General features: G+C 27.8%; 1 protein-coding gene across 3 annotated transcripts in view; it reads right to left on the bottom strand.

The window, feature by feature from the left end:
* Positions 1 to 866: 866 nt before the first annotated feature.
* The window catches only part of LOC100161547 (WD repeat and FYVE domain-containing protein 3), a 26,315-nt gene continuing 12,465 nt past the window's right edge, over positions 867 to 14,716 (bottom strand). For all 3 annotated transcript variants that reach the window (XM_008185022.3, XM_016804678.2, XM_001948712.5), the window contains 29 exons: positions 13,211 to 13,423; positions 12,916 to 13,133; positions 12,649 to 12,839; positions 12,428 to 12,576; positions 11,995 to 12,355; positions 11,503 to 11,909; positions 11,345 to 11,437; positions 11,081 to 11,237; positions 10,681 to 10,848; positions 10,294 to 10,604; positions 10,116 to 10,236; positions 9,869 to 10,049; positions 7,650 to 7,804; positions 7,330 to 7,574; positions 7,127 to 7,243; positions 6,755 to 6,893; positions 6,442 to 6,653; positions 5,722 to 5,854; positions 5,482 to 5,635; positions 5,190 to 5,424; positions 4,793 to 5,025; positions 3,937 to 4,190; positions 3,642 to 3,875; positions 3,388 to 3,579; positions 2,972 to 3,315; positions 2,681 to 2,898; positions 2,493 to 2,604; positions 2,232 to 2,429; positions 867 to 2,161 (listed from right to left, as the gene is read on the bottom strand). In XM_008185022.3, the coding sequence (XP_008183244.1) occupies positions 2,059 to 2,161; positions 2,232 to 2,429; positions 2,493 to 2,604; positions 2,681 to 2,898; positions 2,972 to 3,315; positions 3,388 to 3,579; positions 3,642 to 3,875; positions 3,937 to 4,190; positions 4,793 to 5,025; positions 5,190 to 5,424; positions 5,482 to 5,635; positions 5,722 to 5,854; positions 6,442 to 6,653; positions 6,755 to 6,893; positions 7,127 to 7,243; positions 7,330 to 7,574; positions 7,650 to 7,804; positions 9,869 to 10,049; positions 10,116 to 10,236; positions 10,294 to 10,604; positions 10,681 to 10,848; positions 11,081 to 11,237; positions 11,345 to 11,437; positions 11,503 to 11,909; positions 11,995 to 12,355; positions 12,428 to 12,576; positions 12,649 to 12,839; positions 12,916 to 13,133; positions 13,211 to 13,423 (5,848 nt within the window). In that variant the 3' untranslated portion in view covers positions 867 to 2,058. The remainder of the gene's footprint in view (positions 2,162 to 2,231; positions 2,430 to 2,492; positions 2,605 to 2,680; positions 2,899 to 2,971; positions 3,316 to 3,387; positions 3,580 to 3,641; positions 3,876 to 3,936; positions 4,191 to 4,792; positions 5,026 to 5,189; positions 5,425 to 5,481; positions 5,636 to 5,721; positions 5,855 to 6,441; positions 6,654 to 6,754; positions 6,894 to 7,126; positions 7,244 to 7,329; positions 7,575 to 7,649; positions 7,805 to 9,868; positions 10,050 to 10,115; positions 10,237 to 10,293; positions 10,605 to 10,680; positions 10,849 to 11,080; positions 11,238 to 11,344; positions 11,438 to 11,502; positions 11,910 to 11,994; positions 12,356 to 12,427; positions 12,577 to 12,648; positions 12,840 to 12,915; positions 13,134 to 13,210; positions 13,424 to 14,716) is intronic.

Here is a 14,716-nt window from a genome sequence, read left to right as displayed (position 1 = left end):
CCCCTACAAAAAATACTAAATACGCCACTGCTCTGGAGTGAATCCAGGTATCTAAATAAAAACAGGTCCACAATTAAAAATTCATAGAATAATTCCTGAAATTCTTTAATAACAACATGATCTGGTATTAAAACTTTGAAGGTAGACTTTTCTAACTAATCAGGAAACAGTTAGATCACGAGATAAATATTTCAGTGATTCTTTAGACAATGCTATGATTGAAAAAGCAAACTTGATAGTGCAGTCTGGCAGATCAATTTGTATTGAAATAATGGGCAACACAGAAAGTAATTAAGGACAAATATGATGAGCAATTTTTTACAAATTCTGGCTATTTTAACTGAAATGTTAGACTAGTACAGAAACAGAGGTTACCCAGAACATATAGTATATGAGACATTTGATGAAAATTATTATCTGTATATATCGGTAGAAAAAAATTTGGATACAAAAGTATGCTTTAGATTTAAAAATAGGTAAATATTCATTATGAAAACTTAGTTGAACTTTTGTTCAATTTATAGATTCTTAGAGTTGTGGAGAAAGTTGAGAAAAACTAGTTTGCGCTAGAATGTGAAAAGGGAAGAGTAAATGACAGAAATTTAAATGAGTAAAGAAGTAAAAAAGGATGGAAATTAATTAAAAGTAGATACAAAAGTTGTACATTTTTAAGACTTGAAAAGATGAAAAATTAAGAAGTAAGTAGTTTTTTGGTCTAAAAAAATCTAAATATTTTTTGTGAAAGAATTATTGAAAAAAATTAGAAAAACTCGTGTGCGCTAGTACATACAATATTTATCAACTAATAATAATTTTAAAAAGGTACATGCATACGATAATAATTAAAATAAGATTCATCAAAGTCATATTGTTTGTGTTTGTGCTCTATTTTACAAGTATGTCTTACCTATATATTATAATATAAAGCAAACTTTTTAGTTGATGGGGTTTATCACAAACTAATAGTTAAAAAATACTATACCTTAGTTTGTGAAGTTTATAGTTTATACATTAATGAAATATTTTTAAATAGTTAAATAATAACATGCAACAAACAAGACAATTATACTGAAATAATCAAATAAAATTAGATAATAAATAATAATATAAAATTCAGGTGACATTGTAAATATATAAAATTTAAAAAATATATATATAATAATACCTTAAAAATATGAAGTTAAGTTTAACCTATTAGATTTTGGATACATTTGATCAAAGAACAATGAATTGAAAAATCACGATATTATTATAAGTAATATCTGTACAAAATTGTTTGGACGGAAACTAATAGGTAAAACTTGCACATCATTAATTTTAAAGAAACATAAAAAACAAATAAATAACAAATTTTTAAAAATAAAAATAATAATAATTAACGATTACAGCAGTGATGTGACCTAATCAAAATTCATATTAATTCCCAAAAAATTAAAAAAAAAAATTATTGTATTCACTGTTATTTAACACTATAATCAGAGTAGATATCTTAGAAAATATGTATAGAGAATATCTATATAATACCTATCACCAACCATGTTCTACAGACATGTTATACTCAATATACTAAAACACTATTTCAGGGAGAACTGTTAGATACTATTTTTATTCAAATATTAACGTAAACACGAAAATATATTCCTGAATCAACACATGAAACATTAGATGGACGCCACTGAATTAAATTGTTGAATTTTGAAAGATTTTCTACTGGCATTCATATTTAATAAATTAAGATGGGAGATAATTTACATAAACATATTTCCAAAACCTATGGCTAATGGAGACTCAACAGATTTTTTTTCATATAAAATATTTAAATTATTGTCAAAACTGCTATGAGAATATATGGTAACAATTTTAAATAATACTTCTTCATATAAAATGTCAATAAAGACTAGAAATTTGGTAGGTTATTAAAAATACAATTATTTGTTGTTACTTGTCAGCATGGCACAGTATATAGAATTTACAAGCCTTGGCCTTGGTTCAATAGTTTAACAAATCGTCTTTTGGATCAGTATTCATTTCTATTGTCCTTAACATTGATTTTAGGAACTAAGTGTGTTTGGCTGGCTGCAATGATGTGTGGCAAGGTTTACACACCCGTACTGGTTTCAGTATTCGTAATCTTGATATTTCAGATTCATACTTGCTACACCTAAGAAAATGCAATATTATGGTGTAAAAAATGAAGAATAAATAAAAGAAATAGATTAATTAATTATTACTTTGAGCAAAATAACTGTCCACAATTACGACAATGATGTCGTCTTTCGTACAATGAAAATCGAACATCACACAAATTACATTGCTCTGCTCCTTCATCTTTCAACCAATGATCAGCCACACCTTTCCCAGGATGCTCAGCTACATTCCATGTAAAAACTCGTCCTCTGGCATCACCAATATATACTGTCCGATGATCTCTGTATTAAAATACCAACAATAACTATGGTATCCTAACATAAACAATTTTATTATTAACATACTTTGAAATTGATATGCATGTTATTGAAGCTGGCTCAGTGTTGTCTTTACGGTCGTAAGCTGTATGCATAGTTAATTTACTGCGAAACACTAACTGACGTTGCCACTGAAACCCTATGGTAAAACAAAACATACATTATTTTATTGTAAGTTTTTCATTTATCAAATAAATAATTAAATTAAATTGTACCATCTCTCAATCTATGTAAAGGACTGACAGGTTTAGTTTTTAAGCTTAAATCATCTTGGTCAACAACAACAAATGATTCTATGAGATTAGTTTCACTTTTACTTAATCTTAATACTGAATCAGAGACTGTTAAAGATTCTTGTTGAATATTTGGCTCATCAGTTGAACTTGACGTGCTACACTCAGATTTTCGAAGCAATGGATTAGGTTTCATTGCCCTAAAACCACATTTAAGCAAAAAATAATAATTTTGTTTTGAAATTACAAAATCAGTAGAAAAGAGTAGAATACCTTTTTTTCCTCAGAATGGGAACTGGGGGTGTTGAATCGTTTTCGTCAGCAAAAACAATTTTATCTGATCTAGCAATTTTTTTTATAGGGGTTTTTGGCTCCTGTTCTGATAGACTACTCTCAGACCCACTTTTCATTACTGATCCTTGTTCATTAATAGTTTCTGATGATATACTTAATTGTTTGACCAGTCTCTGAACAGCAATTGTCCGTGTTTTTGATATACAACAATGCTCACCAACATCTTTATTCTTTTCATCACTACAATCTTTTAATATAGAAGATTCCATTGACGAGGTATTCAATGGAACTTTAGGAACTTGCACATATTCCATAGACCACATCTGTAAAATATATATCAGTAATACATACACAATTAAGAATAAAATATGTAATTATAATCATTAAGCACATACTCTAACAACTCCATCTGATGACCCAGTGATAATTACATTTTGAGGATCCCAATCGATAGCTTGAGAAAAAGCTACACATAATATTTGTTGCATTCTATCAGCTCGTCCAACACTTGTATCTACATTAGCTAATTCTTCACCATTTATAGTATAAACATGTAACATAGTACCAGCACATGAAGCTATTTGGCCCTAATCATTTTTAAAACATTAAAAAAATTGCAAATAAATAAATAATCTATGTTTTTACTAACTGTTGAGTTATTAATTGCTAGTGCTGCAACTGGAGCATTATGTTTCTTTAATTGCCTCACAAATGCTTTTGTACATAAATCCCAAACTATAGCCGTACAATCTCTGCTACCAGAAACAACAATATTATATGTATCACTAGCAGCTAAACAAGTCACAGCTTCTGTATGACCATACAGATTATCCACAATTTTTAAAGACTTGTTGTTTAAATCCAATTCCCATACAGTTAATACCTTAAAAAAATGTAAACAATGAAGATACTATTACATATGCATAAAATGTATTTTATATTACTGTGCTAGTTCCAGCGGTAATAACAGTCTTAGATGTAGGGCACACACAAGTTACAATTTCACCAGGTGATTGACTCGAGCTTTCGCAGATTACAATTGGTTTATCAGTTTCATATTGTGCTAATCTTAAACTATGATCAGCAAAACCCCAAGTTATAGTCTTATTGAAACTTGGTGGCATTAATGCTTTATTCTGTTCAACTGCTAATACATTCTTTTCAACTTGGAGAATTTGACCAACAGGACCTTTTAGTTCTAAGTCCACATGAATTAAAATAATAAAATAATGATTCTTAATTAGTTATATTAAATTATAACAAATGTCTTAAGATTAAGACGTCTAAATTGCATATATTGTCTCTATCTTACAAACATACAACATATCAAATTTGCATTCAACAGAACCAAATGTGTGTGGTTAACTTTAAGATAAATATTTAAGAGTGATTTGACCTATTATCATACTTCAAGGTATAAAATAAATATTAGCTTATAAAATAACCTATAAACTAAAAGATTAATAAACTCCTATGAAGTGCCCTAGATCAATATTCTTACCTTTAAATATGATAATAAGTCAATCCAATCTTAATATAAAAGTTACACCAATAATCAAATGGCTCACTCATTTACATATTAAGTGTTTGAATGACTGGCATATACTAGTGATACATTATCTGACAATCCTCTGGGAACCCAGCTTTGAAGAATAATTGTACAAATATTTGGCTACTTTAGACCATTTATATGGAATTGCTTGTGTCCACAAGTGATGAATATTCAAAAAATAAACCAGTCATGTAACCCAACTCAGAAGACAGAGACAACAAATGCAGGTTTGGTGACATTTTTAATACCTTTGATTGGTTGTAATGATGGTTTTAAGTTATCTAAATGATAAAAAAAAAGTTTGTCGCTTAAATTCAAATTGGTACTGGAACTTAAAATTGGATTAGCAGCATCAAGCATTGATGCCTTATTAGTTGGTTGTTTTTTATTCGGATGAGGTTTCTTAAAAAGCTGCTTTGGAATTTGACCAAAATTATTTATAAATCCAATGGTTGCATTTTTCTTTAATGGATCATCAATACTGCATAAAATAATTAAAATGAATAAAAATTATCGAGTAATAAAATTGTAAACAAAATTATATTTTCTATACTGAAAATAACATTCGTTCAAATGACATTTGTATTTTTGATAACTCAACATAATCAAATACACTTTAACAAAAAAAAAAATTAGTACATTTACCTGTATATATCCACATTTCCTTCATAAAATAAATGGTGAAAAAGATTACAAGCTTGTACAGCTGGTTGGCCTAACTGTTTGTAGCCAAATATTAAATCTATCCATTCATGAAGGTGCTGAGATACATATTCTGATTCAAGCGCTGCTCGATGTACTCGAATAAATTCATGTGGATCATCTTTGGCCCATGGAGGTAAAACTACATCATTCAATTGTACTCCATTTTGCTTACATCCTATAAATAGTCATATTAAAAAAAGAATTATACATGAATAACTACTTTAACAAATACCCAAATCAAAATTATTAGAATTAACCAAGAACTCTGGTAGATAAAAGAATTCTGGTACAAGCTCTTTGACATCAGCCATATTAGTTTTTGAAGCAGATAACCATGCTTCTCGAATACTATTAAACATACGATCAGCCAAATCAAAATGTCCACCCTAAAAGAATATATTAATAAGTAATGTATTAATATTCATATTTATTAATGGTGATATATGTATTATATATAGAACAAAAAACCAACCTGTAGTCTGAGAAAATGCTGAGTAAATGGTTCCATTCTAACTAAATATGAACATACTATCATAGCTGATGAATAATGGGTACCAAAATGATACGGAGGAGTCTCACCATGAGGATCATCCCATTCACGGTACCTAAAATAAATAACCAATACATTTCAGCTATCATATTTTATATAGAAACATTTATATTATAATATAAACATCAAAGATCAATAAAATATATTATGCACAATAAAACAGGGGTTAAGTCAAATAACACATTTTAAAATAAAAATAATGTCTGTAAAGATCAAAAATCAAATAATGACAATATGGTTTTATAAAAAAATACAGTAATGAAGTATCTTGAATGTATATTATAAGCAGAAATAGACTCAAATATAATATAATAACATCTATTATCTATGAAATTTAATTTGATTGACAAGAAACTGGTTTATCAATATATTGCATAAAAGAAAATTGTATTTCTAAGATTAAATTTGTTAGTGTGTAAAAGGACCTCATATGAAAACCAATCAAAGTGACTATGATTATCCAGGTATACTAGGTTAAATACTAGAATCAACGAGCATAACAGACCACTGTACTAAGTTTTTTATTAGGCAATTGAAAAATTATAAGACATTATTATAAAATCACTATTTTACTAATATGATTTAGGAAGAACAAATAAAATATAATAAAATACTAACTTTGCAATACAAAATATTAAGTACCTTTTTAAAAACTGCTCAAGGCGTTGAGGGCATTGAGCACCCATTGGTTTAGAAAAGTCTCTAAAAATAGCAGAATTTGAAAAGTCGAGTACATCAGATTCATAATCATTTAGTATCCAAGGAAATACTGGATACTGCATAAGGTCATTGTAACTTCGTCCGGCCAATGTATTTAAATGCATTAAGTATTGAAAATTAGATATTTCACCTTTCTATAAAAATATAATCCATTTTATGTTTTAATAAAACTCATTATTTTTGGAATAGTTAATAGAATAACTAATAGATGTATGTTTGGATTATAAGAACTTACCACCCATCTTTGGGTAACTGTTGTTTCTCCCATAAGGTTTGAAAGAAGGCTTGTGCTTTGTTCAACATTTGCTGTTCTTTTTTGCCCAGCAACTGATTGTTGAGCATTGTCTGCAATTGATGTTGAATATGCCATGAATCTATAAAATAAATAAATAATAATTAATTGCTTAATTTTAATAATATAAAGCAAATATTATTATGTACTCTTACGAAGTACTACAAAAAAATTCTTACAAAATGATCGTATATTAAATCTATTTACATTACAAACAAAAATTAATTCTAGGGACAGTAACAAAAAAAAACATAATAATCCTATTACATACATATCAAATAAATGGGACTTTACAGTACATCATCAAAATGTTACCTATTAAAAACTTTGTTTCTTAGTTTTTTTGGTAGTGCCAGTAAATGGTTACGTCCATCAGCAGAAAACAATTCTACAGCAATTGGTTGTAATAGGTAACGTCTTTTATGCACTTCCCTAAAATTTGGTAAAAATATTATTTAAATTGAGATCAATTAATAAAAACCATATTATTATAATGAGTATAAACCTATGGTAAGTACCTTATATCATCATATGAAAACTTAGAACTTTGTTTTTTAATGCGCACACGATTTGGACTTCCATTTCCAGGACTAGGTAATAATGGCTCATACGAATTAGGTAATAACGTGTCAATATCTCTAATTTCTCTAGTTTTAAGTAAAGTAAAACCATCAACAATATAGACATGGACTTTACCAAACAAAAGTAAACCCTCATATGTATCTAGACCTTGAATTCTTGCACACCGAAACATATGACTAATCTAGAAAGTAGAAAAATATATTGTTAAAAATTAATTATTTACATAATATTGATAATAATTTTATTATAGTCATACTTTTTCGTTTGGTTCCAAAAGTCTAATAATTGTATGATTGTCATCTGGCGGTGCTTGATCTTCAATTCCACTTTCTGTGTCATTATCATCCATTCCATCATCTGGTTCAGATGTTGATCTTCTAACAACTCTTTTTAATCCTTTGAATGGTAATTCTAAAAATTCATTAAGTATTACATAAAATAAGTGATATATGTAACATGTACACCAGCAGCACATATAGGGGAAGGATATCTATGTGTACAGTTTAAATTTTTACTATATACAGGGGCACCTCATCAGGAGAGACTTTGAGACTGCGTCTCCCCATAAATAAACAGCCAGCTACTTGTAAATAATAATTAATTAAAAATAAAAAAATGTATAGAAATATTTTTGTCTGAATTGAAAATATAATAAAGTAGTTTTCTTTGTTCATTATTATTGAAGGCCACAAAATCTAAAACCTATAAATAGTTATTTTGATGTAAGTATTATTTAAATAATTTAATTTTGATGACGATCGCCGATTCTGTGAAACTGCCGCCCAACAGTCTCAATCGTAAGATGTAATGTAATCACCGGGTGGACGGAGAAGGCTGGGGAAAATAAGCCACGTTTTATAAGCGCTATTGAAACTGAATTCAGGACAATATATTATGCTATTCCGCTACTAGTCATCGTATGCCATTATAATTTATTACATTTAATAATATTCTAGATTCTAGAATCTAGAAGCTATTAAAGTCTAACAGAATATTTATTCACGAGCTACTACTGATTATATGCTGAGTTTCATATTGTTTCAAATATTATATATGATATATAGATCACCAAAACAATTACGCTAATAATAAAATTAATTTCAAAATACACCACTGATGTGTACTAATTTACTATTTTGGAATATTCATTATAGATTCTGAGTGGAAAGATGAATGTATTGATTTACAATGATGTGTGTTTTTTTATTTTTATTTTTATTTTTGTGTCTGTCATTACGGTTTAAAGTAAAACTGCTTCAATTTTCTTCAACAGTATCTTGTTTGATGAGAAAGTGAATCTAGTTGGTGCATTCCGGAGGTCAAAATTTGAAATTTCCAATAGTTTTCAAAAGCGCAGTGAAAAACAAAAGACAAATTAAGGAAAAACAGGAATTTTTACGCAAAAGCTGTTTTCGAGAAAATCGATTTTAATTTTTGGTGTAACTTTAAAACAAATAACCGTAGATACATGAAATTTTCACTGGTTATTTAAATTTTCAATTTCTATACATGATAAAATTTTCAAAATATTTTGATTTGTTTTGAGCTGTTTAGAAACGTTTTCAGTTTCCAATATTATTAGTTTTTTTTTCTATGAATGTCAATAAAACTTTATTTGTCGAGTAAAAATGCTTGAAAATGTAATTCATGGCTCCTACTATATTTTTACAATGACATTTGAAAAATATTAAAAATCCATAGTCACAGTTTTTTTAATTAGCATTAAAAGTTCAATAGTTGACAAAATATGTAAAAATCACAAATATTCGCAAATTATTTTGCTAATAAAAATTTTTCTTTTTAAATCTAAGATTTGAAAATGTAATACAAGATTCCTCATAATATTTTCTACCTTTATCAAAAAAAAAATGTCCACAAAAAAGTCAAATTAAATTTTTATGAGCTTTTGAAATTTATATTTTTACATTTGATATTCGTTCGATTTCTCATGTGACAAAATTCTTATTTTATTGTAATTAAAATACGAATGACTGTAGATATTTGAAAATTTCACTGAATGTTTATATTAGCATTTTCTATATAAGATAAAATTTTGAAAAGAAGTTGACTCTTTTTGAGCTGTTTACGGACATTCTCAGTTTTCAATTTTTTTAGTTTTTTATTCTATAAATATCTATTAAGTTTTATCTGTTGGGTCAAAAAGTGTAAAAATTGAATGCAAGGCTCCTGATATATTGTTACAATAGCAGTTGAAAAATATTAAAAATACATAATATGCACAATTTTTTTTTTATAAGCATTTGAAGTTCAAATTTTGACAAAATTTATCAAATTTAAAATTGAATAATTATTTTGTAAATAAAAATTCATAAAATGTTCACTTGTAACCTACTATACAGTAGAGCGACATCCACTTGCCCACCTTTTTTAATATTAGTAGTAACAATTTTATACTTTGGTTTACATCCAAAAGCATATAATAATAATAAAAAAAATTTTTAATAAACTGTTTACCATTATCATCTAGATTTTTGTCAAAGTCAAAGGTATCTTGACCAACAATTTGTGTTATAAATTTATTATTTTCGTTAGATTGTGGAGCTAAATTTTCCATATCTATTAATGTCGGTAATTTATATTTTTGACAAAACTCTTTGCTGTCATAACTTGTAGCCACACGATACTTTAATCCTTTCTAAAATAAAACAATTAAAATTAATAAATTTTTAAGTATACAATAATTCTAATAATAATAAATTACATTGTCTCCAGACTCAAGCTCTGGTCGATATGGGTAATGACTATAGAACTGATGGTTTTTTACCATTTTTTTACGCATTCTACACGGACCTTCTGTCATATCTAATATCCACTTGTCTAATCTAAAACCAATAACTGTTTAGTATACAAAAAACAAAATGTATGAGTTTCTCTCTTACTTGCAGGAAGTAAAAGGACCCCAAAGTCCTCTTTCCCTAGTTAATTCTTGTTCTATTAAATACCATTGATCCAGAACATAACGCACAGTAAATGATTGATGTTGAGCTTGCCGTGCCATTTGCATAGAAACTAATTCGCATACTGCATTTAAACCATGGTTCGCCCATGTAGACCATTCACTTTTAGTAATTCTTGATAATGGTAGTGAAATACTTGAAAGACTTCCACTTTGCCAACGGCTTTCATCACGTCTAAGTACTTTGCCACGGGATGCAAGTCTAGTTAAACCACCAGTAACTTTCTGTATTTTCTAAAAAATCAAATCAAACAATTTTTTTTAAAAACTACTTTATTATCAATTGTACATATTTATCTTTTAATCATACTGATTGAATTTGTGTTTGAAGTTCCCAAGGCATTTTATACAATGATTTTTTCTCCATGTCAATATAAATTAACCAATGTTTTTGAGCAATCTCATAAATAAGTTCACGAACAGAATGTAGATCTGGAGCTTTGTTATTTGGTGACATTGGTAATGGAATTTTGAAAACCTAAATATTTATTTTAAAAAAATTAAAAATAAAATATAATAGGTATATATTATATAATAAACAATTATACCTAAAACCTATACTTTAATAATTCAGTTTTAGAATAGTTAGGGATCACAAATATTTATTACTATAAAATATATATTATATACTAATAAAAACATACATGTATATATTTATATGTTAATACAAGATTTAAAATTTAACTCGTAAAAACTATTAAATTAATTACCTCTTCAATAGCTGGCTTTTTTGATATATACAATTCTTCCCAAACGCGTTTTGCAGCAACTGCCATCAAATTATGTCCTTGTTTCGCTGTTTGTTCTTCAACCTCTGCAGTTTGATTTGGATTTATATGCCATGTAGTTTTTGCATTTGTATCTAGTCTATGAAAACACACACATTTATTTAAAACAAAGCTCTTCTAAATCAAATCACAAAATATATTTTTATTTATTTTATTGTATAATTATATTAGAATATAATATATTACATTATTTTCATATCAGAAGTCAACTGCAATAAACAATAAATAAGACACCCAATAAAATCCAGTTCGTGATTGCCAGATCCAAATACTAATGTTCTAAATTTAAAAAAAACAACATTGTTTAAGTATTTTATAGATCAAATATTTAATATTTTTTTTACCTATTAGTGGTAAGTTTGTGTAATGCTTCCAAAACTGGCATTTGTGAGGCTATAGAATCCGTATTTCTTGAAAGCAAATACAAAGTAGTTCTATTGAGACAATGGTAAAATCCTTCCATGGGTACAGAACATGGTCTTCGTTTTGCTTGAACAATTAATTTCATAATGAAATCAAATACTTCGTGTGGGTCTTTTATTAAAACACCCTGCCATAGTTTGTCAACGACACGGCATGTTAAATAACAAACATTCTGAGGAATGTTTTGAGCGCTACCACCAGGAACAGTAGACACAGCAGCTTGTTCTCCAATCATAATATCAGCAGCTAATAAGTGATCCATTAATGTTGATAGCAGTTCAGTTTGGTACTTTGATACTTGAGATGAAGTTGCGCCTTCTGGTGAAGCCTATAATGAATGTTTACATACATATAAACATACATAAATCAAATATTTAAACAGATACACATTTTATTAAAAATAGACAACTTACATCAAGAACTAAATCTAGGGGCGGTAATGATTTGCTATTTATTGGTAATAGAAGAGAATCAACAACAATTACTCTTAAGAAATCAATAACAAACTTTCTAGAAGGATGCACTGTTAATGATTGTTCTTTCTGAACAATTGAAGGAGGAGTTCCATCTGGTGTTTTTATAAAACAGTCATCAATTGGTGTTGATGGTTCACTTAAGTTCAAGTTTGTAAATGGAAAAAGTGTTGCACTTAAGGAATGTAAAATTTCAGATGTCATAAATGCTGGCATCCAATCTGGTAAGTTATGGTACAGGTAAAAAAGAAACTGAATTATAGTAACTGGATGATCTTCTAACCATTCTTCATATTTAATTCTGAAATTAAACAAAAAAAAAAACCATTTAATAAATTGTAATACTAATTAAATAATAATTTCAAAATATTACTCTCTGTTATCTTGGTTCAAGATTAATCTCACAGTTGACAAAAGAGCAGTGACAGCTTCTGGACACAGTACAATACGATCACTAACAGCTGAAAGTGACTGACTAATTGGAACACCAAACATAAAAATCCAAATGCCATCAAGATTCAACTAAAAACAATATATATACATAATATAATTCATAGCATAATTAATTTAAAGTGGTATTTTAAAAATATTAACTTTTTTTTCATTAGGAATTGTCTTAGCTGGTTGTCCCAACATTAAAGCCATTAAAAAATAATACAGTTCGGGAAGTTCAGTATGATAAGATAAAAACCAAGATAGGTGTTGAAAACCTGGTATGTTTAATGCTTCCATTTTGTTAAGTATGTCTTTATTGTTCTTTTGTAAGCTTGGAGAAAGTTGGTAATCTAAAACAAGTAGTCAATATAACAAGATTTTTTAATTAACAAATATAAATCATATAAGTATTATAAGGAACATTACTTAGCATTAAATTTGCTCTATTATTTTGCAAAAGTTCAGTATTTAACAGCCAGCCACCATTACTGGATGCTTCTCTAAATTTTACCATTAATGAAGGTACAGAACACAATGTAGTAAGGATTTTATAAGTCCAAATTATTGAAGAACTATGTATATTTGATTGCATAAATAACAGTACCCAGTCAAATCCTAAGACCCGAACAAGATCATCACAAAATCTACAAGAAAAAATATCCATGATACATATTATTAAGGTGTTATTGATATATTTACATTAAACATTATTTATATTTACCCAGTACAAACTAAGTTTTTATTAGTGAACAAAAGGGAGTGTACAAGTTGAAGATAACGATTACGTAATAAAATTAGACAAATGGTTTTTTCTTCATTAGTCAATTCAGCATTATTTTCCATAGTCTTTGTTCTTGTTTCAAACTCTTCAACTCTAAGACTTGTTTCTGTACTGAGGCCAGTGTTCAATGTAAACACAATGTACTGACCAAGACTTAAAAATACAAATTTTAGATATAAGTTAAAAGTATATAATTAATTTCAACATATTTATATATTTTTTTAATTCGTTATCGTAATCAAATTAATCAAAATAAAATCTTGTTTTAATTAAAAATAAAATAAAATAAAAATAAAATTGATACTGATTCTCTTGAACTAATACTTGTTATAGTTAACATTAATATTACTAGTAAACTTATTATTAGTTGTGTATATTTTCCCCCTAACTCAAACTCCTCTATGTACACAAAATATTTTAAAATTATTGAAAACGTCATTTCATCGTATCCTAATTCAGATTTGTTACTTACTGGCGATTTTAATCTTCCTAATTTAAATAAAACTTCACTAAACATTAATGTAAATCTCTCTTCCCCCGAATCTATTTTTATAGAAAAATTAGCTTTGTTGAATATTTCTCAATACAACAATATATTGAATCATAAACACACCATGCTGGATCTAGTATTATCAAATTCTTCCTCTCTGATTGTAACCCAAAATAATGATCCTATTATTCCTATCGACACTTATCATCCTCCACTAAATATTAATATCTCTGCCCCAAATTTCCATCCAACTCTCTCTTTTTATGAAACAACCTATGATTGGCCAAAAGGTGAACGAATACCGGTGACTATAATTCCATATTATCATTCTTAGGTTCTGTGCATTGGAATACCGTTTTTGAAATCAGCACTAGTATATCAGTTCTTTTAAATGAATTTTACTCCATTATATACTCCGCTATAAACTCCTTCATTCCAAAAAAAAATTCATTTTCAAAATCAAAATTTCCATTATGGTTTTCTAAAGAGTTAAAATTACTCATAAATCAAAAAAAATTACACCACGCCATTTTTAAAACTACTAAGTCGCACTCGGACTATCTAAAATTCTCTTCTCTTCGTTCCAAATGCAAAAAACGTAGCAAATATGACAATAACTTGTATCCAAATAATATCCAAAACTCACTTAAAACCAATCCCAATCAATTTTGGTCTTTTATTAAAAATTTTAGATCATCATCGTGTCTTCCCAACTCCTTGTCTTTTGAACACAGAACAGCCAACGACGGTCAAAACATTGTTAATCTTTTTAGTCATTATTTTAAATCTACTTATGTAAATGATAATATTCCCATTACTTCAAATAATTCTCCAAGAATTGAATCACCAGACTCTATCAACATTTGCCAAATTAACCAAATTGACGTTTTTACTGAATTAGAAAACTTAAAAATGAAAACAGGTATTGGCCCTGATGGTCTCTCACCTATATTTTT

Source organism: Acyrthosiphon pisum, chromosome A1 (genome assembly GCF_005508785.2).
Source record: "Acyrthosiphon pisum isolate AL4f chromosome A1, pea_aphid_22Mar2018_4r6ur, whole genome shotgun sequence".
Taxonomy (NCBI): Eukaryota; Metazoa; Arthropoda; class Insecta; order Hemiptera; family Aphididae; genus Acyrthosiphon; species Acyrthosiphon pisum.
The sequence above is the reverse complement of the archived record's forward strand: the minus strand, read 5'-3'. Positions and strand labels throughout refer to the sequence as shown.